Here is a 23712-nt window from a genome sequence, read left to right as displayed (position 1 = left end):
CAGGACCTGCGGAAATACCTGCGTGACCGTATCCCACAATGAATGGGTGTAGCGGCCCAAAAGGCATGCAGTGCTCACGGACTTCAATACCAGACTGGAGGAAGAAATGATCTTCTTCCCAAGTTGGTCCAATCACTTTGGTTCCCTATCTGGAGGAGCCCATGGGAATGCACCAGATGACTAGAAAGCCTGGATGACAAGGCTCTCAGGCATGGGGTGTTGGGACAGGAGTTTAGGGTTGTTCGGGGTGGGCCAATGGAGGAGGGCAATTATTCTATTCACTGGAGCACCTGTGCTGTGTATGGACCACGTACCCAGAAGGATAACAGTGAGGGCTTCATTACATGGGGGGAGAGGCTCCAAAGTGGAACCCTCAGGCTGAAGCACCTCTGTCAGGAAGTTAGTCCTGACTGCCACAGAGGGAAGCTCAAGGCCAAGGACTTTAGCCGCCCTACTGACCACCATAGAATAAGACGCTCCCTCCGCCGTCGCTAGGGTAGGAGGAGAAAGCGTCCCAGCATCTGAAGAGGTATCCAGACCACTAGTCTCGCCCAATTCCTGTGCCCATTCCAAGTCAGGGTTTTCTAGCTGGTATTTTAAAGGGTCCAGCATCCCCTCCAATCCTTCAAGTCAGAACAGTCGCGGGCGGTCTCTTCCATTTCCAACTAAACAACAGAGTACCCGAGAAATCAATGATTCCTCAGGAGACATGATGCTTGAGACCTCCATGGATCTTATTCAAGATCAGTGACGGTGCCTGAGTGGGGAGCAGGAGTGCATACTTGGCAAAATCCTGGAAGTGGATCAGAGAGGACCATATGTGGACGGAGAGGTTAACTGACATCCTTTATCTTTCCTAGTAGACACAGGAGCTACTCATTCAACGGTTAGAACAGATGAGGTCCCTAACCTACCCCTCTTGAGAAAAGAAGTCTAAGTTGTAGGTATTACAAACCAACAGTGCAATAACCAAATCACTGTCCCTATACCAGTAAAGATAGGACACATTCAAGAGTAACATCAGTTTGTAATGTGTGATTCTAGCCCTGTAAACCTGCTACGAGACCTCTACAAACATAACAGTGCCATGTATTGCATTGAAACTCAGGCGACTGATATCCGGTCATTGCAACAGAGAAATTGCCTGTGGATTTGAGAGAGACAGTGAAGGAGGAAGTCTGGGATTTTACAGGAGAAGAGACTGGGTTGATGAAAGGTGCCAAGCCTCTAAAGATCACCCTCCTATCAAATGCCGTCTTTCTGCAGACTCGCCCATATAGAATGACCCCAAGAGTTATTGCAGAGATCACTCCTGTCATTGAGAGCATGAAAGTACAAGGCATTTTGAAGGAAGTTATCAGGAGTTCCTGTAACTCCCTAATCATGGCATTCCAGAAGGCAAACAAAAAGTGGAGGTTCATACAAAATGCTCGAAACATTAACCAAATTGCAGTTTCATGCTATCCTGTGGTACTGGACCCTGCTGTGATCTTGTATCAAATTCCACCATAGATGGAGTAGTTCACGGTCATTGACCTTTGCCAAGCCTTCATCTCGGTCTTGTTACATGAGGAGAGCCAGTTTCTCTTCACCTTCCGGTTCCAAGAGAAGACCCTCATGTGATGCTGTGCCCCAAAAGGCTGTATAGAAAGTCCATCCTACTTTAATCAGATACTCAAAAAGAACCTAGAGACTGCAGCTAACATGTAGTTTGACATTAACACAGTACATCAGCAACATTTTGATTGCCTCGATGACTATGGAGGCTTGCAAACAAGACATGATTGCCTTGCTCAACCATAAGGTATCACCTGAGAAACAGCAATACTGTCAGAGATAAGTCATGTATATGGGACATCACAAAGAAAAGGTGGCAAGAAGACTGTCCCATGAGCGCATGGAGATAGTCCTTAAGATGACGTTCCCTACCACTCAAAGAGAGATGAGGATGTTTTTGTGCCTGGTTGGCTACTGCTGAAAATTGATCCCAAACTTTTCCTTCATGGCAAAGCCGCTGATATGGCTGACACACGCTGATGTCAATCACTGTGAGAAGGTAGCCTCTTTCTAGCCTTGTTACCCCCACTTTTGGCCTGTTTGTGAGTGTATGTCAGGGTGTTTGTCACTGTTTTCACTGTCTCACTGGGATCCTGATAGCCAGGCCTCAGTGCTCATAGTGAAAACACTATGTTTTCAGTATGTTTGTTATGTGTCACTGGGATCCTGCTGGTCAGGACCCCAGTGCTCATAGGTTTGTGGCCTATATGTATGTGTCACTGGGACCCTGTCACACAGGGCCCCAGTGCTCATAGGTGTGCATGTATATGTTCCCTGTGTGGTGCCTAACTGTCTCACTGAGGCTCTGCTAACCAGAACCTCAGTGGTTATGCTCTCTCATTTCTTTCCAAATTGTCACTAACAGGCTAGTGACCATTTTTACCAATTTACATTGGCTTACTGGAACACCCTTATAATTCCCTAGTATATGGTACTGAGGTACCCAGGGTATTGGGGTTCCAGGAGATCCCTATGGGCTGCAGCATTTCTTTTGCCACCCATAGGGAGCTCTGACAATTCTTACACAGGCCTGCCACTGCAGCCTGAGTGAAACAACGTCCACGTTATTTCACAGCCATTTTTCACTGCACTTAAGTAACTTATAAGTCACCTATATGTCTAACCTTTACCTAGTAAAGGTTAGGTGCAAAGTTACTTAGTGTGTGGACACCCTGGCACTAGCCAAGGTGCCCCCACATTGTTCAGAGCCAATTCACTGAACTTTGTGAGTGCGGGGACACCATTACACGCGTGCACTACATATAGGTCACTACCTATATGTAGCTTCACCATGGTAACTCCGAATATGGCCATGTAACATGTCTATGATCATGGAATTGCCCCCTCTATGCCATCCTGGCATTGTTGGTACAATTCCATGATCCCAGTGGTCTGTAGCACAGACCCTGGTACTGCCAGACTGCCCTTCCTGGGGTTTCACTGCAGCTGCTGCTGCTGCCAACCCCTCAGACAGGCAGCTGCCCTCCTGGGGTCCAGCCAGGCCTGGCCCAGGATGGCAGAACAAAGAACTTCCTCTGAGAGAGGGTGTGACACCCTCTCCCTTTGGAAAATGGTGTGAAGGCAGGGGAGGAGTAGCCTCCCCCAGCCTCTGGAAATGCTTTGTTGGGCACAGATGTGCCCAATTCTGCATAAGCCAGTCTACACCGGTTCAGGGACCCCTTAGCCCCTGCTCTGGCGCGAAACTGGACAAAGGAAAGGGGAGTGACCACTCCCCTGACCTGCACCTCCCCTGGGAGGTGTCCAGAGCTCCTCCAGTGTGCTCCAGACCTCTGCCATCTTGGAAACAGAGGTGCTGCTGGCACACTGGACTGCTCTGAGTGGCCAGTGCCACCAGGTGACGTCAGAGACTCCTGCTGATAGGCTCCTTCAGGTGTTAGTAGCCTTTCCTCTCTCCTAGGTAGCCAAACCCTCTTTTCTGGCTATTTAGGGTCTCTGTCTCTGGGGAAACTTTAGATAACGAATGCATGAGCTCAGCCGAGTTCCTCTGCATCTCCCTCTTCACCTTCTGATAAGGAATCGACCGCTGACCGCGCTGGAAGCCTGCAAACCTGCAACATAGTAGCAAAGACGACTACTGCAACTCTGTAACGCTGATCCTGCCGCCTTCTCGACTGCTTTCCTGCTTGTGCATGCTGTGGGGGTAGTCTGCCTCCTCTCTGCACCAGAAGCTCCGAAGAAATCTCCCGTGGGTCGACGGAATCTTCCCCCTGCAACCGCAGGCACCAAAAAGCTGCATCTCCGGTCCCTTGGGTCTCCTCTCAGCACGACGAGCGAGGTCCCTCGAATCCAGCGACACCGTCCAAGTGACCCCCACAGTCCAGTGACTCTTCAGCCCAAGTTTGGTGGAGGTAAGTCCTTGCCTCACCTCGCTGGGCTGCATTGCTGGGAACCGCGACTTTGCAAGCTACTCCGGCCCCTGTGCACTTCCGGCGGAAATCCTTCGTGCACAGCCAAGCCTGGGTCCACGGCACTCTAACCTGCATTGCACGACTTTCTAAGTTGGTCTCCGGCGACGTGGGACTCCTTTGTGCAACTTCGGCGAGCACCGTTTCACGCATCCTCGTAGTGCCTATTTCTGGCACTTCTCCGGGTGCTACCTGCTTCAGTGAGGGCTCTTTGTCTTGCTCGACGTCCCCTCTCTCTGCAGGTCCAATTTGCGACCTTCTGGTCCCTCCTGGGCCCCAGCAGCGTCCAAAAACGCCAAACGCACGATTTGCGTGTAGCAAGGCTTGTTGGCGTCCATCCGGCGGGAAAACACTTCTGCACGACTCTCCAAGGCGTGGGGGATCCGTCCTCCAAAGGGGAAGTCTCTAACCCTTGTCGTTCCTGCAGTATTCACAGTTCTTCAGCCTAGTAAGAGCTTCTTTGCACCAACCGCTGGCATTTCTTGGGCATCTGCCCATCTCCGAGCTGCTTGTGACTTTTGGACTTGGTCCCCTTGTTCCACAGGTACCTTCAGACAGGAATCCATCGTTGTTGCATTGCTGATTTGTGTTTTCCTTGCATTCTCCCTCTAACACGACTATTTTGTCCTTAGGGGAACTTTAGTGCACTTTGCACTCACTTTTCAGGGTCTTGGGGAGGGTTATTTTTCTAACTCTCACTATTTTCTGATAGTCCCAGCGACCCTCTACAAGGTCACATAGGTTTGGGGTCCATTCGTGGTTCGCATTCCACTTCTGGAGTATATGGTTTGTGTTGCCCCTATCCCTATGTTTCCCCATTGCATCCTATTGTAACTATACATTGTTTGCACTGTTTTCTAAGACTATACTGCATATTTTTTCTATTGTGTATATATATCTTGTGTATATTTCCTATCCTCTCACTGAGGGTACACTCTAAGATACTTTGGCATATTGTCATAAAAATAAAGTACCTTTATTTTTAGTATAACTGTGTATTGTGTTTTCTTATGATATTGTGCATATGTGTAGGAGGCTGGACTGGCTTGTAGTGAGTACCAAGGGGTACTTGCACCTTGCACCAGGCCCAGTTATCCCTTATTAGTGTATAGGGTGTCTAGCAGCTTAGGCTGATAGATAATGGTAGCTTAGCAAAGCAGCTCAGGCTGAACTAGGAGACGTGTGAAGCTACTACAGTACCACTTAGTGTCATATGCACAATATCATAAGAAAACACAATACACAGTTATACTAAAAATAAAGGTACTTTATTTTTATGACAATATGCCAAAGTATCTTAGAGTGTACCCTCAGTGAGAGGATAGGAAATATACACAAGATATATATACACAATAGCAAAAATATGCAGTATAGTCTTAGAAAACAGTGCAAACAATGTATAGTTACAATAGGATGCAATGGGGAAACATAGGGATAGGGGCAACACAAACCATATACTCCAAAAGTGGAATGTGAACCACGAATGGACCCCAAACCTATGTGACCTTGTAGAGGGTCGCTGGGACTATTAGAAAATAGTGAGAGTTAGAAAAATAACCCTCCCCAAGACCCTGAAAAGTGAGTGCAAAGTGCACCAAAGTTCCCCTAAGGACAAAATAGTCGTGTTAGAGGGAGAATGCAAGGAAAACACAAATCAGCAATGCAACAACGATGGATTCCTGTCTGAAGGTACCTGTGGAACAAGGGGACCAAGTCCAAAAGTCACAAGCAGCTCGGAGATGGGCAGATGCCCAAGAAATGCCAGCGGTTGGTGCAAAGAAGCTCTTACTAGGCTGAAGAACTGTGAATACTGCAGGAACGACAAGGGCTAGAGACTTCCCCTTTGGAGGATGGATCCCCCACGCCTTGGAGAGTCGTGCAGAAGTGTTTTCCCGCCGGATGGACGCCAACAAGCCTTGCTACACGCAAATCGTGCGTTTGGCGTTTTTGGACGCTGCTGGGGCCCAGGAGGGACCAGGAGGTCGCAAATTGGACCTGCAGAGAGAGGGGACGTCGAGCAAGACAAAGAGCCCTCACTGAAGCAGGTAGCACCCGGAGAAGTGCCAGAAACAGGCACTACGAGGATGCGTGAAACGGTGCTCGCCGAAGTTGCACAAAGGAGTCCCACGTCGCCGGAGACCAACTTAGAAAGTCGTGCAATGCAGGTTAGAGTGCCGTGGACCCAGGCTTGGCTGTGCACGAAGGATTTCCGCCGGAAGTGCACAGGGGCCGGAGAAGCTTGCAAAGTCGCGGTTCCCAGCAATGCAGCCCAGCGAGGTGAGGCAAGGACTTACCTCCACCAAACTTGGGCTGAAGAGTCACTGGACCGTGGGGGTCACTTGGACGGTGTCGCTGGATTCGAGGGACCTCGCTCGTCGTGCTGAGAGGAGACCCAAGGGACCGGAGATGCAGCTTTTTGGTGCCTGCGGTTGCAGGGGGAAGATTCCGTCGACCCACGGGAGATTTCTTCGGAGCTTCTGGTGCAGAGAGGAGGCAGACTACCCCCACAGCATGCACAAGCAGGAAAACAGTCGAGAAGGCGGCAGGATCAGCGTTACAGAGTTGCAGTAGTCGTCTTTGCTACTATGTTGCAGGTTTGCAGGCTTCCAGCGCGGTCAGCGGTCGATTCCTTATCAGAAGGTGAAGAGGGAGATGCAGAGGAACTCGGCTGAGCTCATGCATTCGTTATCTAAAGTTTCCCCAGAGACAGAGACCCTAAATAGCCAGAAAAGAGGGTTTGGCTACCTAGGAGAGAGGAAAGGCTACTAACACCTGAAGGAGCCTATCAGCAGGAGTCTCTGACGTCACCTGGTGGCACTGGCCACTCAGAGCAGTCCAGTGTGCCAGCAGCACCTCTGTTTCCAAGATGGCAGAGGTCTGGAGCACACTGGAGGAGCTCTGGACACCTCCCAGGGGAGGTGCAGGTCAGGGGAGTGGTCACTCCCCTTTCCTTTGTCCAGTTTCGCGCCAGAGCAGGGGCTAAGGGGTCCCTGAACCGGTGTAGACTGGCTTATGCAGAATTGGGCACATCTGTGCCCAACAAAGCATTTCCAGAGGCTGGGGGAGGCTACTCCTCCCCTGCCTTCACACCATTTTCCAAAGGGAGAGGGTGTCACACCCTCTCTCAGAGGAAGTTCTTTGTTCTGCCATCCTGGGCCAGGCCTGGCTGGACCCCAGGAGGGCAGCTGCCTGTCTGAGGGGTTGGCAGCAGCAGCAGCTGTAGTGAAACCCCAGGAAGGGCAGTCTGGCAGTACCAGGGTCTGTGCTACAGACCACTGGGATCATGGAATTGTACCAACAATGCCAGGATGGCATAGAGGGGGCAATTCCATGATCATAGACATGTTACATGGCCATATTCGGAGTTACCATGGTGAAGCTACATATAGGTAGTGACCTATATGTAGTGCACGCGTGTAATGGTGTCCCCGCACTCACAAAGTTCAGTGAATTGGCTCTGAACAATGTGGGGGCACCTTGGCTAGTGCCAGGGTGCCCTCACACTAAGTAACTTTGCACCTAACCTTTACCAGGTAAAGGTTAGACATATAGGTGACTTATAAGTTACTTAAGTGCAGTGTAAAATGGCTGTGAAATAACGTGGACGTTATTTCACTCAGGCTGCAGTGGCAGACCTGTGTAAGAATTGTCAGAGCTCCCTATGGGTGGCAAAAGAAATGCTGCAGCCCGTAGGGATCTCCTGGAACCCCAATACCCTGGGACCTCAGTACCATATACTAGGGAATTATAAGGGTGTTCCAGTAAGCCAATGTAAATTGGTAAAATTGGTCACTAGCCTGTTAGTGACAATTTGAAAGTAATGAGAGAGCATAACCACTGAGGTTCTGGTTAGCAGAGCCTCAGTGAGACAGTTAGGCACCACACAGGGAACATATACATGCACACCTATGAGCACTGGGGCCCTGTGTGACAGGGTCCCAGTGACACATACATATAGGCCACAAACCTATGAGCACTGGGGTCCTGACCAGCAGGATCCCAGTGACACATAACAAACATACTGAAACCATAGTGTTTTCACTATGAGCACTGAGGCCTGGCTATCAGGATCCCAGTGAGACAGTGAAAACAGTGACAAACACCCTGACATACACTCACAAACAGGCCAAAAGTGGGGGTAACAAGGCTAGAAAGAGGCTACCTTCTCACACAACCCCCCCCCCAAACGAAGGACAATAAGGCTAACCTTGGCCAGTTGAGACTTTATTGTCTAAGTGGTGATAAGTAGAGAGTAGCTCTGCAATAGACTGGTTACTCCCTTTATCATCCACTATATGGTTACTTCCCTGTGGGGATGTAAACCACCCTGTTTGAAGTTTTTTAGCTAAGCAACAATGTGAAGATGTATTTTCAGAGTTTCTATCAGTAAGTTTTAGTTTAGAGCAGTGGGAATTGTCCACTGAACCTATTTGTAGTGATGGAAATGCCAGACAGGGATGCTGTCTCAGAAAAGCCATAGCTGGGCAAAAACTTTGTCCATCTGGCTGGAAGAGAGAACAGGGATGCTGTTTCTCTTGAGTTGGAGCAGGGCAGGGATGCTGTCCTATGAGCTCCACACTAGGGCAGGGATGCTGTCCTAAGTGTTGTGAGGTAGTGCAGGGTTTCTGCACTAAAGTTTCTCTGGGAGGGTTGGAGGGATGCTCCATGTTAACTAAAATGGTGCTCTTTTTCTCACCAATGTTAGTTATCCCACAGAGAGGTACTTCTACCTCAGGGAGCCCAGCTATGCCAGCTGATGATTCCCTTGGAACAGGTGCCACCCCAGGAGAGGTTTCTCCCACCACAGGAATAGTATCCTGAATGGTAGGGTGGTTAGGGGATACTGTGATACCCTTTTTACCTGTTGATGGAGAGGGATCCTGAGTTTTCAGGCCTTCTCTCCTTTGCTTTTTCATTTCACTTGAAATGAAAGGGAACAATTCCTCAGGGATGCCCAGCATGGCTGCATGGGCATAAAACTCTACATCAGCCCAACCTGAGGCCTCTAGGTCATTACCTAAGAGACAGTCTACAGGTAAGCTAGGTGATACCACCACCTGCTTAGGGCCAGTAACTCCACCCCAACTAAACTGAATTATAGCTAAGGGAAGAAACTTAGTGGAGTTATGGACATCAATAATCTTATACTGTTGTCCAATGATGTGTTGTTCAGGAGGCACTAGGTTTTCAGTCACCAAAGTGAAACTGGCACCTGTGTCCCTGTAGGCCAAGGCCTCAACACCATTTATTGAAACTGTCTGCCTGTACTTATCCATTGTAAGGGGACAAGCAGCCAGTGTGGCAAGGCCAATGCCACTAGGTGTGACAGAAACTGTCTTGGGACTGATTACATCAGTTTCCACTATGGACCCATAAGTGAACCCAACTACACCCTTTGCTTGACTGTTGCCAGCAGTCCCACCACTAGTACCACTACTGCTAGGGGCACTAGAGCTTGATGTATTAGTGGTGGTAGGCTCAGGGGGTTTACCTGGACAGGACTTATCCCCTGGCCTATGGCCTCTGTTTTTACACACAAAGCACCAAGGCTTTTTAATGTGTGCAGGTTGGGAAGAAGAGGAAGAATTTGTTTTATCCCCACCCTCTGAAGAGTGTTTAAGATTTGAAGTGGGATCTTTGGTTTTACCCTTATCCCCATGCTTATCTTGAGATTTTTCACCATCTTTCTTCTTATTGCCATCTTTGTCACCCCCTGTATGAACTTTTCTGTTCACCCTTGTTCTGACCCATTTGTCTGCCTTCTTTCCCAATTCTTGGGGAGAGGTCAGATCAGAGTCTACCAGGTACTGGTGCAACAAATCAGACACACAATTATTAAGTATATGCTCTCTCAGGATTGTGTTATACAGGCTTTCATAATCAGTAACTTTACTGCCATGTAACCACCCCTCCAAGGCCTTCACTGAATGGTCAATGAAATCAACCCAGTCTTGTGAAGACTCCTTTTTGGTCTCTCTGAACTTTATCCTGTACTGTTCAGTGGTTAAGCCATAACCATCCAGGAGTGCATTCTTAAGAACTTGGAAATTATTAGCATCATTTTCTTTCACAGTAAGGAGCCTATCCCTACCTTTTCCACTAAATGATAGCCATAGGATAGCAGCCCACTGCTTTTGAGGGACATCCTGTACAGCACAGGCCCTCTCAAGTGCAGCAAACCACTTGTTAATGTCATCCCCCTCCTTATAAGGGGGAACTATCTTGTGCAGATTCCTGGAATCATGCTCTTTTGCAGGATGACTATGGGGAATACTGCTGCTGCCACCATGGGTATCTAAACCCAACTTCTGTCTTTCCCTCTCTATTTCTAAAGACTGTCTATCCAAATCCAGCTGTTGCTTCTTGAGCTTCAGTCTGGTTTGTTCCACTCTCAATCTATTGAGCTCCCTTTCTAACAATCTGTCATCAGGGTGGGTGGGAGGGACATTTCTAGATACAGAGGTATGATGGGAATGAACAGAAGGAGACCTGTCCCTTACAGAGGGCACCCTAACAGCTTGGCTACCAGCATAATGTGAGAGCACACCATCAGTATGGTGTGATTCAACCTCTGTACCAACTATGCTAGACTGTCTAGTAATGGGCAGGCTGAGAAGTTTCTTTCCTGAACCTTTTCCTGGGGGAGTCCCTGGATCAGATTGAGAACCATTAGCTACTTTTTCTACAGATTGGGCACTTATGGCCTTATCCTGTACTCTAAGCATATTAATTAACAGTTCTAAGGAAGGATTCTTCCCTACACTCAAACCTCTCTCTATGCAGAGACTCCTTGCTCCTTTCCAGCTAAGGTGATCATATGCAAGTTTGGACAGTTCAACTTTTTGGCCTGTGCCAGACATTTTTAGAGAGAGTTAAAGTGATAGACAAAGAGAAAAAAAGTTTTCAGAACTTTTTGGAAAGACAGAAAAAAACTTTTTAAACTTTTAAGAACTTTTTGAAAGTTTAGAAGTACTTTTCAGCACTTAGAAAAGAGTGAAAAGAGGAAATGCAAAACTTTTTGGCTATGTGTATATACACTGACCTTGTTTTGTATATTTTTCTCTTATGAAAAGTACAATGACAAGAGTGGTAAGTAGTCTCAAAGCACTTATCCCACCACTGCACAACCAATGTAGGAGGCTGGACTGGCTTGTAGTGAGTACCAAGGGGTACTTGCACCTTGCACCAGGCCCAGTTATCCCTTATTAGTGTATAGGGTGTCTAGCAGCTTAGGCTGATAGATAATGGTAGCTTAGCAAAGCAGCTCAGGCTGAACTAGGAGACGTGTGAAGCTACTACAGTACCACTTAGTGTCATATGCACAATATCATAAGAAAACACAATACACAGTTATACTAAAAATAAAGGTACTTTATTTTTATGACAATATGCCAAAGTATCTTAGAGTGTACCCTCAGTGAGAGGATAGGAAATATACACAAGATATATATACACAATAGCAAAAATATGCAGTATAGTCTTAGAAAACAGTGCAAACAATGTATAGTTACAATAGGATGCAATGGGGAAACATAGGGATAGGGGCAACACAAACCATATACTCCAAAAGTGGAATGTGAACCACGAATGGACCCCAAACCTATGTGACCTTGTAGAGGGTCGCTGGGACTATTAGAAAATAGTGAGAGTTAGAAAAATAACCCTCCCCAAGACCCTGAAAAGTGAGTGCAAAGTGCACCAAAGTTCCCCTAAGGACAAAATAGTCGTGTTAGAGGGAGAATGCAAGGAAAACACAAATCAGCAATGCAACAACGATGGATTCCTGTCTGAAGGTACCTGTGGAACAAGGGGACCAAGTCCAAAAGTCACAAGCAGCTCGGAGATGGGCAGATGCCCAAGAAATGCCAGCGGTTGGTGCAAAGAAGCTCTTACTAGGCTGAAGAACTGTGAATACTGCAGGAACGACAAGGGCTAGAGACTTCCCCTTTGGAGGATGGATCCCCCACGCCTTGGAGAGTCGTGCAGAAGTGTTTTCCCGCCGGATGGACGCCAACAAGCCTTGCTACACGCAAATCGTGCGTTTGGCGTTTTTGGACGCTGCTGGGGCCCAGGAGGGACCAGGAGGTCGCAAATTGGACCTGCAGAGAGAGGGGACGTCGAGCAAGACAAAGAGCCCTCACTGAAGCAGGTAGCACCCGGAGAAGTGCCAGAAACAGGCACTACGAGGATGCGTGAAACGGTGCTCGCCGAAGTTGCACAAAGGAGTCCCACGTCGCCGGAGACCAACTTAGAAAGTCGTGCAATGCAGGTTAGAGTGCCGTGGACCCAGGCTTGGCTGTGCACGAAGGATTTCCGCCGGAAGTGCACAGGGGCCGGAGAAGCTTGCAAAGTCGCGGTTCCCAGCAATGCAGCCCAGCGAGGTGAGGCAAGGACTTACCTCCACCAAACTTGGGCTGAAGAGTCACTGGACCGTGGGGGTCACTTGGACGGTGTCGCTGGATTCGAGGGACCTCGCTCGTCGTGCTGAGAGGAGACCCAAGGGACCGGAGATGCAGCTTTTTGGTGCCTGCGGTTGCAGGGGGAAGATTCCGTCGACCCACGGGAGATTTCTTCGGAGCTTCTGGTGCAGAGAGGAGGCAGACTACCCCCACAGCATGCACAAGCAGGAAAACAGTCGAGAAGGCGGCAGGATCAGCGTTACAGAGTTGCAGTAGTCGTCTTTGCTACTATGTTGCAGGTTTGCAGGCTTCCAGCGCGGTCAGCGGTCGATTCCTTATCAGAAGGTGAAGAGGGAGATGCAGAGGAACTCGGCTGAGCTCATGCATTCGTTATCTAAAGTTTCCCCAGAGACAGAGACCCTAAATAGCCAGAAAAGAGGGTTTGGCTACCTAGGAGAGAGGAAAGGCTACTAACACCTGAAGGAGCCTATCAGCAGGAGTCTCTGACGTCACCTGGTGGCACTGGCCACTCAGAGCAGTCCAGTGTGCCAGCAGCACCTCTGTTTCCAAGATGGCAGAGGTCTGGAGCACACTGGAGGAGCTCTGGACACCTCCCAGGGGAGGTGCAGGTCAGGGGAGTGGTCACTCCCCTTTCCTTTGTCCAGTTTCGCGCCAGAGCAGGGGCTAAGGGGTCCCTGAACCGGTGTAGACTGGCTTATGCAGAATTGGGCACATCTGTGCCCAACAAAGCATTTCCAGAGGCTGGGGGAGGCTACTCCTCCCCTGCCTTCACACCATTTTCCAAAGGGAGAGGGTGTCACACCCTCTCTCAGAGGAAGTTCTTTGTTCTGCCATCCTGGGCCAGGCCTGGCTGGACCCCAGGAGGGCAGCTGCCTGTCTGAGGGGTTGGCAGCAGCAGCAGCTGTAGTGAAACCCCAGGAAGGGCAGTCTGGCAGTACCAGGGTCTGTGCTACAGACCACTGGGATCATGGAATTGTACCAACAATGCCAGGATGGCATAGAGGGGGCAATTCCATGATCATAGACATGTTACATGGCCATATTCGGAGTTACCATGGTGAAGCTACATATAGGTAGTGACCTATATGTAGTGCACGCGTGTAATGGTGTCCCCGCACTCACAAAGTTCAGTGAATTGGCTCTGAACAATGTGGGGGCACCTTGGCTAGTGCCAGGGTGCCCTCACACTAAGTAACTTTGCACCTAACCTTTACCAGGTAAAGGTTAGACATATAGGTGACTTATAAGTTACTTAAGTGCAGTGTAAAATGGCTGTGAAATAACGTGGACGTTATTTCACTCAGGCTGCAGTGGCAGACCTGTGTAAGAATTGTCAGAGCTCCCTATGGGTGGCAAAAGAAATGCTGCAGCCCGTAGGGATCTCCTGGAACCCCAATACCCTGGGACCTCAGTACCATATACTAGGGAATTATAAGGGTGTTCCAGTAAGCCAATGTAAATTGGTAAAATTGGTCACTAGCCTGTTAGTGACAATTTGAAAGTAATGAGAGAGCATAACCACTGAGGTTCTGGTTAGCAGAGCCTCAGTGAGACAGTTAGGCACCACACAGGGAACATATACATGCACACCTATGAGCACTGGGGCCCTGTGTGACAGGGTCCCAGTGACACATACATATAGGCCACAAACCTATGAGCACTGGGGTCCTGACCAGCAGGATCCCAGTGACACATAACAAACATACTGAAACCATAGTGTTTTCACTATGAGCACTGAGGCCTGGCTATCAGGATCCCAGTGAGACAGTGAAAACAGTGACAAACACCCTGACATACACTCACAAACAGGCCAAAAGTGGGGGTAACAAGGCTAGAAAGAGGCTACCTTCTCACAATATGACACTAAGTGGTACTGTAGTAGCTTCACACGTCTCCTAGTTCAGCCTAAGCTGCTCTGCTAAGCTACCATTATCTATCAGCCTAAGCTGCTAGACACCCTATACACTAATAAGGGATAACTGGGCCTGGTGCAAGGTGCAAGTACCCCTTGGTACTCACTACAAGCCAGTCCAGCCTCCTACAATCACCCAGTACCAAAGGATGCTGAAAGCATGGATGCCTTTCAGGAGCTCAAACTTCTGCTTCATAGCAATGCAAGACCATACAAAAGAATATGTTCTCAATTGTCACAAAAAGATAGGTGTGCACTGTCTGTACCAACACAAGCTCATGGGGGGTGACTAAGCGCCCCATTGGATGTTTCTGAGCTACTTTTGATCCGGCGGTAGCAGCCTTGTCTGGTTGTCTCAAAGGGGTTGTAGCGGTAAGCCTTAGTATTCAGCAAACCAAGGGAACAGTGATAGGCTACCCATTCATTGTAATAGTACCCCATTCTATCAAGAGCCTTAGGAGATTAACCAGAACCCAACAGCTGACAAATAGTCACCTAACCTGCTATGAGATAACCATTTTGGCCACGTAGAATGGTTCCATTTGGAGATGCAATACACTAAATCCTGCATCTCTGTTTTCAACTCCAGAAGGGCAGATGAAAGCAAATTCAATCATGACTGCGTTAGTGTTATTAAGCTGTGCACAAAACCGAGACCTGATATACTGGATGTACCTCTTCCTGGTTCTGACCTTTCCGTTTTTGTTGAAGGGTCTTGTCTGAGGGACCGACACAGCATTTTGAGAGCCGCTTATGCTCTAAGTACACTGAGTGGAGTTGTAGAAGCATCTTCCTTGTGTCATGTAATGTCAGCACAAGAGGCTAAAATGATTACCCTTACCAGAGCCTGCTGTATCTCAGATGCGCACAAGTCAGTAATTGCATGGGCAGCCAGTATGAATTTGGAGTTGTGCATGAGTTCAGCCAGTTATGGTCACAGTGAGGATCTTTTACATCAGCCGGCACCCCCATCTGTAATGGGTTGCATGTTTCAAATTTATTGGGTGATTTCAAATGTGAAAGGAAATTGCTGTGGTCAAGCGTGCTGCACAAAACAGCAAGCATGATTTTGTTACCAAAGGCAACCGTTACACAGACGAGAATGCCTGATACTGTGCTCTTGACTCAAGCACCTTCCATTTGGATAAACCATGTAACGCAGAAGGAGAAACTGTATCCATTATGTTATTGAGTACTGTACGTACTTTCAATGAACTCAGGGAATTGCAACATACTGCCCCAGAGGTAGAGAATGCCAAAACAAAGAAGATAAAACTTGTGAGGGATGCCAGTGATATTTGGGTGTCCAGTGAGGGGAAACCAGTCTAACCCATATAGGTAGACATGGAATGGTGTCCCCGTTTCAATTGTATTGATGCAACATTCATTACAGACCAACGGCAGAAAATGTTTGTCAGTGGTGTGTTATGTGCCAAAAACAGAACATGGGCAAAAGCGTTGCGACCGCGACCCACTGGAAAGTCTAATGGTTCCTTCAACCATCTCCAGATTGACCTTGTCGAGATGCCCCAGTGTAACCAACTGAGGTACATCCACGTCAGCATGTGTCTGTTCTCATGATGTGTTGAGGCATATCCCACCTAAAGATGTGACAGCCTAACAGTCATCAAACCATTACTGCAGGAATTTATACTGTGATTGGGGACGCCAGTATATCTTGAATCAGATCAAGGAACCTATTTTCAGCAGATGATAATGCAGTTACTGTGCACAGCTTTAGGGATTGACCAAAGAGTCCACTGTAGTTAAAAGGCCAGAAGCATCAGGTGCTGTAGAGAGGCTGAATGGGACAATCAAGGCTAAACTGGCTAAAGTATGTGCCTCCATGTTGCTCAAATGACACATCCCTTAGTACTAGTGATCATTTGTAGTATCCCTTGTAAGAGTATTGGATTGTCTCCTCACAGGGTGCTGATTTTGAATTTCACAGATGGCCAGGTCCTCAAGTACTGCAAGGGATGGTCTGATGTGATGTATTCTATCTCTCATCAGATCAACACCGCTACCCCAGCTGTCTGAGATGTCACCATGGCACAACTTGAACCCTGTTGTTTGGATCCACATGAAAGAAACACATCCACAAGTCTTGTTTGGAGAAGTGCTGGAGAGGACCTTACCAGGTGATTCTGGTCACCAACACTGCTGTCAAATGTGTTGGTCTTCTGTCAAATGTGCTGTTCTTCTGAACTGGATACATGCCTCCCACACCAAGACTGCGAGGCATGAAGAGAAAGAAGCAGAGCCAACATCCACTAATTCCTCGAGTTGCCCCAGGTTTGAGGTGTCTGGAGCTTCAGAAAAAGAGGAAGACCAGACTAAGGGTCCACAGTCTCTCTCGGATGAGTATAAGTTAGAGCATAAGGAAGATGAGAGTGCTGTAGTTCCTGCAACCACTGTGATACTAACCACTTGATTAAGAATTTGCATCCTTCAGAAGAATTAAAATTCATGGAAGGCTGAAACCAATCTGCTGCATCAAATATCGCAAGGAGTGGAGGTTGGGTTGGGGCAAGGAAGCTCCATCTCAGAGAGTGACTCAGTCTCATCAGAGGGAGAGATCTCATGCACCTCCAAGAGCCGTGGTCCAACTAAAGACGGTTGCCAAAAGCTACAGTTAAATACACAAAATATACACACAAACCAAAATCAGGTAAGTAAACAGTTAGAAAATTAGTGCAAACACTGTAGAATACAATAGGATGCAATAGGCCTTGGGGCAACACAGTAGAGGGTCGCTGGGAGTGTTAGAAAACACTAAGGGTGTCCAAGATACCCCACCCCAAGACCCTGAAAAGTAGGAGTAAAGTGACCCTATTTCCCCAGAAACACACTACAGTTGTGATAGGAGATTCTGCAAAGACCACAACTGACTGCAAAGCACTGAAGATGGATTCCTGGACCTGAGGACTTGTAAAAGAAGGGGACCAAGTCCAAGAGTCACAAAAGTGTCCGGGGGGGGCAGGAGCCCACTAAACCCCGGATGAAGGTACAAAATTGCTGCCTCCGGAACTTCTCCTTTGCATAGAAGATGTCCCACAGGGTGCTGGAGGATGCAGAGTTGTTTCTTTAGAGAAAGAACCCAAACAAGCCATGCTAGCTGTAAAGGTCACGGTTGAAGAAAAAGGGTGCTGCCCGGGCTCAGGAAGGACCAGGAGGTCGCCACTTAGAAGAGGAGACAGAGGGGGCGCTCAGCAACACAGACAGCCCATGCACAAGAAGGCAGCACCCACAGAAGTACTTGAACACGGGTTCAAGAAAACTGAGCACGGCTGTCGTCTCAACACTACAAAAGAGGGTCCCACGAAGCCGGTGGTCAACTCAGCGAGTTGAGCAATGCAGGACGGAGTGCTGGGGACCTGGGCTGTGCTGTGCATGAAGGATTCCTTGCAAAAGTGCACAGAAGCCCTAGCAGCTGCAGTTCGCGCAGTACACAAAATTACTGTCTGGCGAGGGGAGACAAGCACTTACCTCCACCAAATTTGGACAGATGGACCACTGGACTGTCAGGGGCACTTGGATCCAGCACCTGTGTTCCAGGGACCACGCTCGTCATGATGAGAAGGGACCCAGAGGACCAGTGAAGCAGAAGTTTGGTGCCTGCGTTATTAGGGTGAAGATTCCTTTGACCCACAGGAGATTTCTTCTTGGCTTCCAGTGCAGGGTGAACGCAGACAGCCCCCAGAGCATGCACCACCAGGAAAGAGTCAAGAAAGCCGGCAGGATTAGGTGCTACAATGTCGCTGGTACTCTTCTTGCTACTTTGTTGCAGTTTTGCAGGCGTCCTGGAGCAGTCAGCGGTCGATCCTTGGCAGAAGTCGAAGAGGGAGATGCAGAGGAATTCTGGTGAGCTCTTGCATTCGTTATCTGAGGAAAAGCCCGCAGGAGAGACCCTAAATAGCCCTCAGAGGAGCATTGCCCACCCAGTCAGGTAAGCACCTATCAGGAGGGGTCTCTGACGTCACCTGCTGGCACTGGAGACTCAGAGGCCTCCATTGTGCCCTCACACCTCTGGATTCGAGATGGCAGAGGTCTGGGACACACTGGAGGAGCTCTAGGCAGCACCCCTGGGGTGGTGATAGACAGGGGAGTGGTCACTCCCGTTTCCTTTGTCCAGTTTCGGGCCAGAGCAGCGCTGGGGGTTCCCTGAACTGGTGTAGACTGGTTTATGCAAGGAGGGCACCATCTGTGCCCTTCAAAGCATTTCCAGAGGCCAGGAAAGGCTACTCCTCAGGCCCTTAACACCTATTTCCAAAGGGAGAGGGTGTAACACCCTCTCTCAGAGGTAATGCTTTGTTCTACCTTCCTAGGACTGGGCTGCCCAGACCCCAGGAGTGCAGAAGCCTGTCTGTGGGTTGGCAGCAGCGGTAGCTGCAGTGAAAACCCGAGTGAGCTGGTTTGGCTGTGCCTGGGGTCCATGCTGGAGCCCCGGGGATGCATGGGATTGGCACCCCAATACCAGATTTGGCATAGGGGGACAATTCCATGATCTTAGACATGTTACATGGCCATATTCGGAGTTACCATTGTAAAGCTACATATAGGTATTGACCTCTATGTAGTGCACACGTGTAATGGTGTCCCTAAACTCACAAAGTCCGGGGAAATTGCACTGAACTATGTGGGGGCACCTTGGCTAGTGCCAGGGTGCCCTCACACTTAGTAACTTTGCACCTAACCTTCACCGAGTGAGGGTTAGACATATAGGTGACTTATAAGTTACTTAAGTGCAGTGTAAAATGGCTGTGAAATAACGTGGACATTATTTCACTCAGGCTGCAGTGGCAGTCCTGTGTATTATTCGTCTGAGCTCCCTATGGGTGGCAAAAGAAATGCTGCAGCTCATAAAGATCTCCTGGAACCCTAATACCATGGGTACCTAGACACCATATACTTGGGAATATTAAGGGTGTTCCAGTGTGCCAATTAGAATTGGTGAAAATGGTCACTAGCCCTTAGTGGCAATTTTAAAGGCAGAGAGAGCATAAGTACTAAGGTTCTGATTAGCAGAGCCTCAGTGACACAGTTAATAACTACACAGGGAACACACATTCAGGCCCCAACTATGACTACTGGGGTCCTGGCTAGCAGGATCCCAGTGAGACATGCAAAAACAAACTGACACACAAGTAAAAATTGGGGTAACATGCCAGGCAAGATGGTACTTTCCTACACTAACATGGCACAGCATCAGTGCAAAACGCTACTTGTAAGCCTGGCAGTTATCATTTCAGTTCCCTTGTTTGGATGACTGTTAATTGTCTTTTTGCTGGGAGAAGATATCCCTCATGTGTCAATCATTTCCACTATTGGACCTGTAGTTAGATATTCCCCACCTAAGAGTAAGGTGACACATATACCGCAGCATGTGAGAATGTATAGTTATAATGTATATTATCAAATGTTGGCTGAATATGTGAAAGTCATGGAAGTGGGGGATTGCTTTATTTGTTCTTATCTCTCAGCTTCCACAGCCGAGAGAGCTGCATACTTTCACCTACCTTTAGCTTACTCTTTGTCCTATTCTATCTTCCTAAGGGACTGATTTAGAAATAGGCGGACAAGTTACTCCGTCACAACAGTGATGGCTGTCCAGTCCGCCAAAATCTGAATCCCATTATATTCAATGGGATTAAGATTTCGGAAGGCAAGACATCTGTCACTCTTGTGACGGAGTAACCTGTCTGCCAAGTTCTAAATCAGGCCCTAAATCTTTTCTTTCATCACAATTCTATCAAAAGTTTTTATTCTTACTTTGATGGTCCGTTAGAAGATGTACCAATTGTCAGTGGTAAATATAAGTATTTCTGGATTAATAAATATGTTTCTCGCTTTTACAAAGGATTTAAATCAAGGGGATCAGCGTGAGAATATGATAATATTCTCTACCCCCATTACTAATGTGAGTACCACTAACAGGAGCGTGCATGATATAACTTGAAAAGTTAACCAAGATGAGAGGATATTCACAGATTAATTTAATTAAGAGGATAAGAATAGATGAAGAGAGAGGAAAAGAAAAGACAAATGCAGAGCACATTATTGGGACGGGTGAAGGGACCATAAGGGAACCATCTCCCAGATTAAACATTGATGTGAACAAGAAGGGATATGTATGTATTATACGGCAGCCAGAAGGGAAGGAAACTGCTGAGAAGCTGGGATGGAGCGAATGCAATTCCAACTATTTAGTTAAATGGAAAACCTTTTCAAACTTAGATGCAAGAGTAAAGGGCTTTTATTATGCATGTGGTAAAACAGTTTATTCCCAGCTACCACATAACTGGACAGATAGCTGTTATGCAGCCCTAGTTTTCCCAGAATTCATCATACTAATATGTTAGATTTCCTTCTGGCGCATCACATAAGAACGGGGAAACATAGCTTCAAACAGATACTTGGCAACATATTTTGGAGCACTCATACCATCCATAGAAGTGGCATTGAACGACGTAAAGATTAGAAAGTTATACACCCCAGTTGATCATTTTGCCAGTAACACCGCAGATGCTTTGACTGTGATAAATAAGGAACTGATTACAATGAGAGCAATCACTATGTAATATCGCCTTGTCTTGATTGCTTCTTGCAAAGGAAGGCAGAGTTTGCATAGTCATTCAAACTTGAGAATGTTGTGCCCACATACCGTGAGTAAATAAGCAGCTTTACTCTATATCACTAACATAACAAACATCACGCATGGACTAACTGGGTTGGAAGAATCAGATGGAGAGGCATGTTTTTTTTTTGTGGTATCCATCTTGTCTCGTTCACGGTGTGTGATATTCAATAATGACAAAGGCCTGCAAAGTGTGTTCAGAATTGAGATGACCGCAGATAGACTAATAGATAGACAGATAGCTTGCAATGCAAGGTTTGCTTAAATCACGCGACATGCATTGCTTCATTCTCCCAGCACCAGACAGACATTTGGATGTCTACATAGGTCTGGACCGGGGTTGTGAAGAAATTGCTTTGTTGATACCTTGGAATGTCCCAACCATTTGAGTAATGTGAAGGTCACACCTGTTATCTTTTATCACACTGCCATCACAAAATGTTGTTTTACTGTGATTGGTTAGATGCCTAATATAAGTGTAACACTATGCATCTTCTGACGAACAGCACACAATGTGTTTGCACTTAGTGGTGAAGAAATCACCTTTTTGTGTAACCTAATTGTAGTATGTGTTTTCACGCCTTTGTGTTTCTCATGCATAAAAGTTCTGGCAGATGTTTCTCTTATCGGATTTGTTATTTTTAAACACATGGTCCCATGAATTGATGAATACAGCCATATATGAAACTTAACTTTGCCCGTGTCTCTTTATTTAGCTTCAACATCAGGTGCCTGGGAAGGTTTAGGATCCATATTTGGATCCATTGGAAAGGGATTTGCTAAAATAGGGGAATGGCTTGGTAGTGTACATGGCGGTATTCTGAAATTACTTCTAACCCCACTGTTGCTTATATTGATTGTGTGCTTATTTCCTTAAAGTGATGCAAAGGAATTTCGTCATGAAATGGTATGAATTGTGGGCCTAAGAAACTGTCAGCAACGAGGAAGAAAAAGAAAGAGACTTGATGTAAAGGTCAACGAAATGCAGAGTGAACTTTACGACACCTTGAAAGACCTGGGAGAGTCCAAAAAGACAAACCCGAAATTAATCAATGATGTTATGTACTAAAGAAAAGGAATGATGATTTAGAAATCATCTGAAGGCTGTGAAAGTTGGGTTTCTTTCTGCATGAGAAACACATCACAAATCGAATTTATGCTAACCTAAGTTTTGTTTACATTGTCCTCCATCTTGCACCAACGTAACAATCTATCATGTGATGACTATCGCTGTCTTCTTGTACTAAATAAAGAATTGAAAGAATTAGACGTGTAACCATAGACTGTCACAAGAGACTTTCTCTTACTGTACCTACCAAGGACTTTTCAACTAACTGTCCCAGGCTATTGTTATACAATGTATCAATTTGAATGTTTGATCAAACTACGAGAATGTCTGCAACCCCAATGTAGTACTACCTTGAGAGAAATTTTGAATGTATTCTATAGTGAATTGTTTGCTCTAACTTGTTCCCTATTGGTGCATATCCTGAGACTCATGTAGAATGTATGAACACCTTTGTTAGAAGTTCTATAAAAGGACGTGTTGATTTCTATATACAGGAGAACATGTTACCCACCCTTAGAAGGCGAATCTATGCCTGACTGTATCTAGAACTGTAGTCAGTTCTCTGTACTTATTATCTGTATGCCTTGCTATTAAAATTTATTTATGGCATGGCCCATATAATTGGCCTAATAATCATTTGTATAAAGCGTTGAAACAACCATCTTTGTCATTCTTTCAAGAATGTTTGTCACTTGCTACTGAGTGTTATCTCATAAAAGTGATGGCTCCAGTCAGGAAACATCAAAGTCCATATCAGAACTACACCGATCCTGGTCCTAACCATTGGCGTGACCTCATAAGTTTGATTCTAGGATAAGTTTGCATGCCAACAAAAGTGTTCCTGCGCTAGTGTTGCTGCCAATCTGCCGACTTGCTTCAAGTGAACATAGTTCATGTACTATGATTTGTAGTTTCCCTAATTAAAAGAGGTACTAATAGTGGTGTGGGTAAAGGATATAGAATAGTGCTTTCTGTCTGAATTCTTTTTGTGTGACAATGCTTGTATTTTAAACTTCCAGTTACTGCTAGATTTTAGCAAACATTTTGCAGAAGAAGTTCCCTCCACCTCTTGGGCTCTAAACCTTGCTCTTCCTTTTTTGATCGGACCTCCATTATAAGCTCTGCATTCTTGTTATTTTACGTTTATGCTGTGGAAGATGCCATTCCTGCTCATGATAACATCTGCAGCTGCTGTCAGCCTACACACCTTTTACCATGTTCTTGAAAGTCAAAGTGATTCTTTGAGTCACGCCGCCCTTTCCGAATAAAGTTACTTCAGAACATAGACGCATTATTACATGACCCATGCGCCGCACGCTTTTTGAGATGCACCGGCAGCGCATAGTGCAGACCCATTTCTACAAAGCCATTTTGCATGACTTTTAATGTCCTTGTAGATATGGTGTAAGGCAGAGCAGCGCAAGTCGTTGAGTTGCCTTTCACTGCGTCAGGGAGGCGTACCATGGGCACCTCAGTGGGTGTTCCCACTCCACACCCATGGGTTTTGAACATTCACAGATTTACAAGAATCTGTAAACCCTGAAGTGCGTCAATACTGTACGTCTCTCCAGGACAGGTGCAACAAGGAGAAATATCTTTATTTATCCTTGTTGTTTCCTCTTTCTAAGTCTGCAGCACACATACAAAGAGGAAAATATCTCCCTGGATTGTTTTTGTGCAGGAAGGAACTC

The 23712-nt window shown here is 46.9% G+C and overlaps 1 protein-coding gene across 1 annotated transcript in view; it reads left to right on the top strand.

Annotated features, from left to right (window-relative positions):
• MRPL30 (mitochondrial ribosomal protein L30) overlaps positions 1-22595 on the top strand; it is a 240122-nt gene extending 217527 nt beyond the window's left edge. The window contains exon 6 of the mRNA XM_069204380.1: positions 21832-22595. Within this exon, the coding sequence (XP_069060481.1) occupies positions 21832-21865 (34 nt within the window). The 3' untranslated portion in view covers positions 21866-22595. The remainder of the gene's footprint in view (positions 1-21831) is intronic.
• Positions 22596-23712: the final 1117 nt, after the last annotated feature.

The sequence above is a fragment of the Pleurodeles waltl genome, chromosome 8, assembly GCF_031143425.1.
Source record: "Pleurodeles waltl isolate 20211129_DDA chromosome 8, aPleWal1.hap1.20221129, whole genome shotgun sequence".
NCBI lineage: Eukaryota > Metazoa > Chordata > Amphibia > Caudata > Salamandridae > Pleurodeles > Pleurodeles waltl.
Note: the sequence above shows the minus strand (reverse complement) of the source record. Positions and strands in the feature narration are given on the sequence as shown.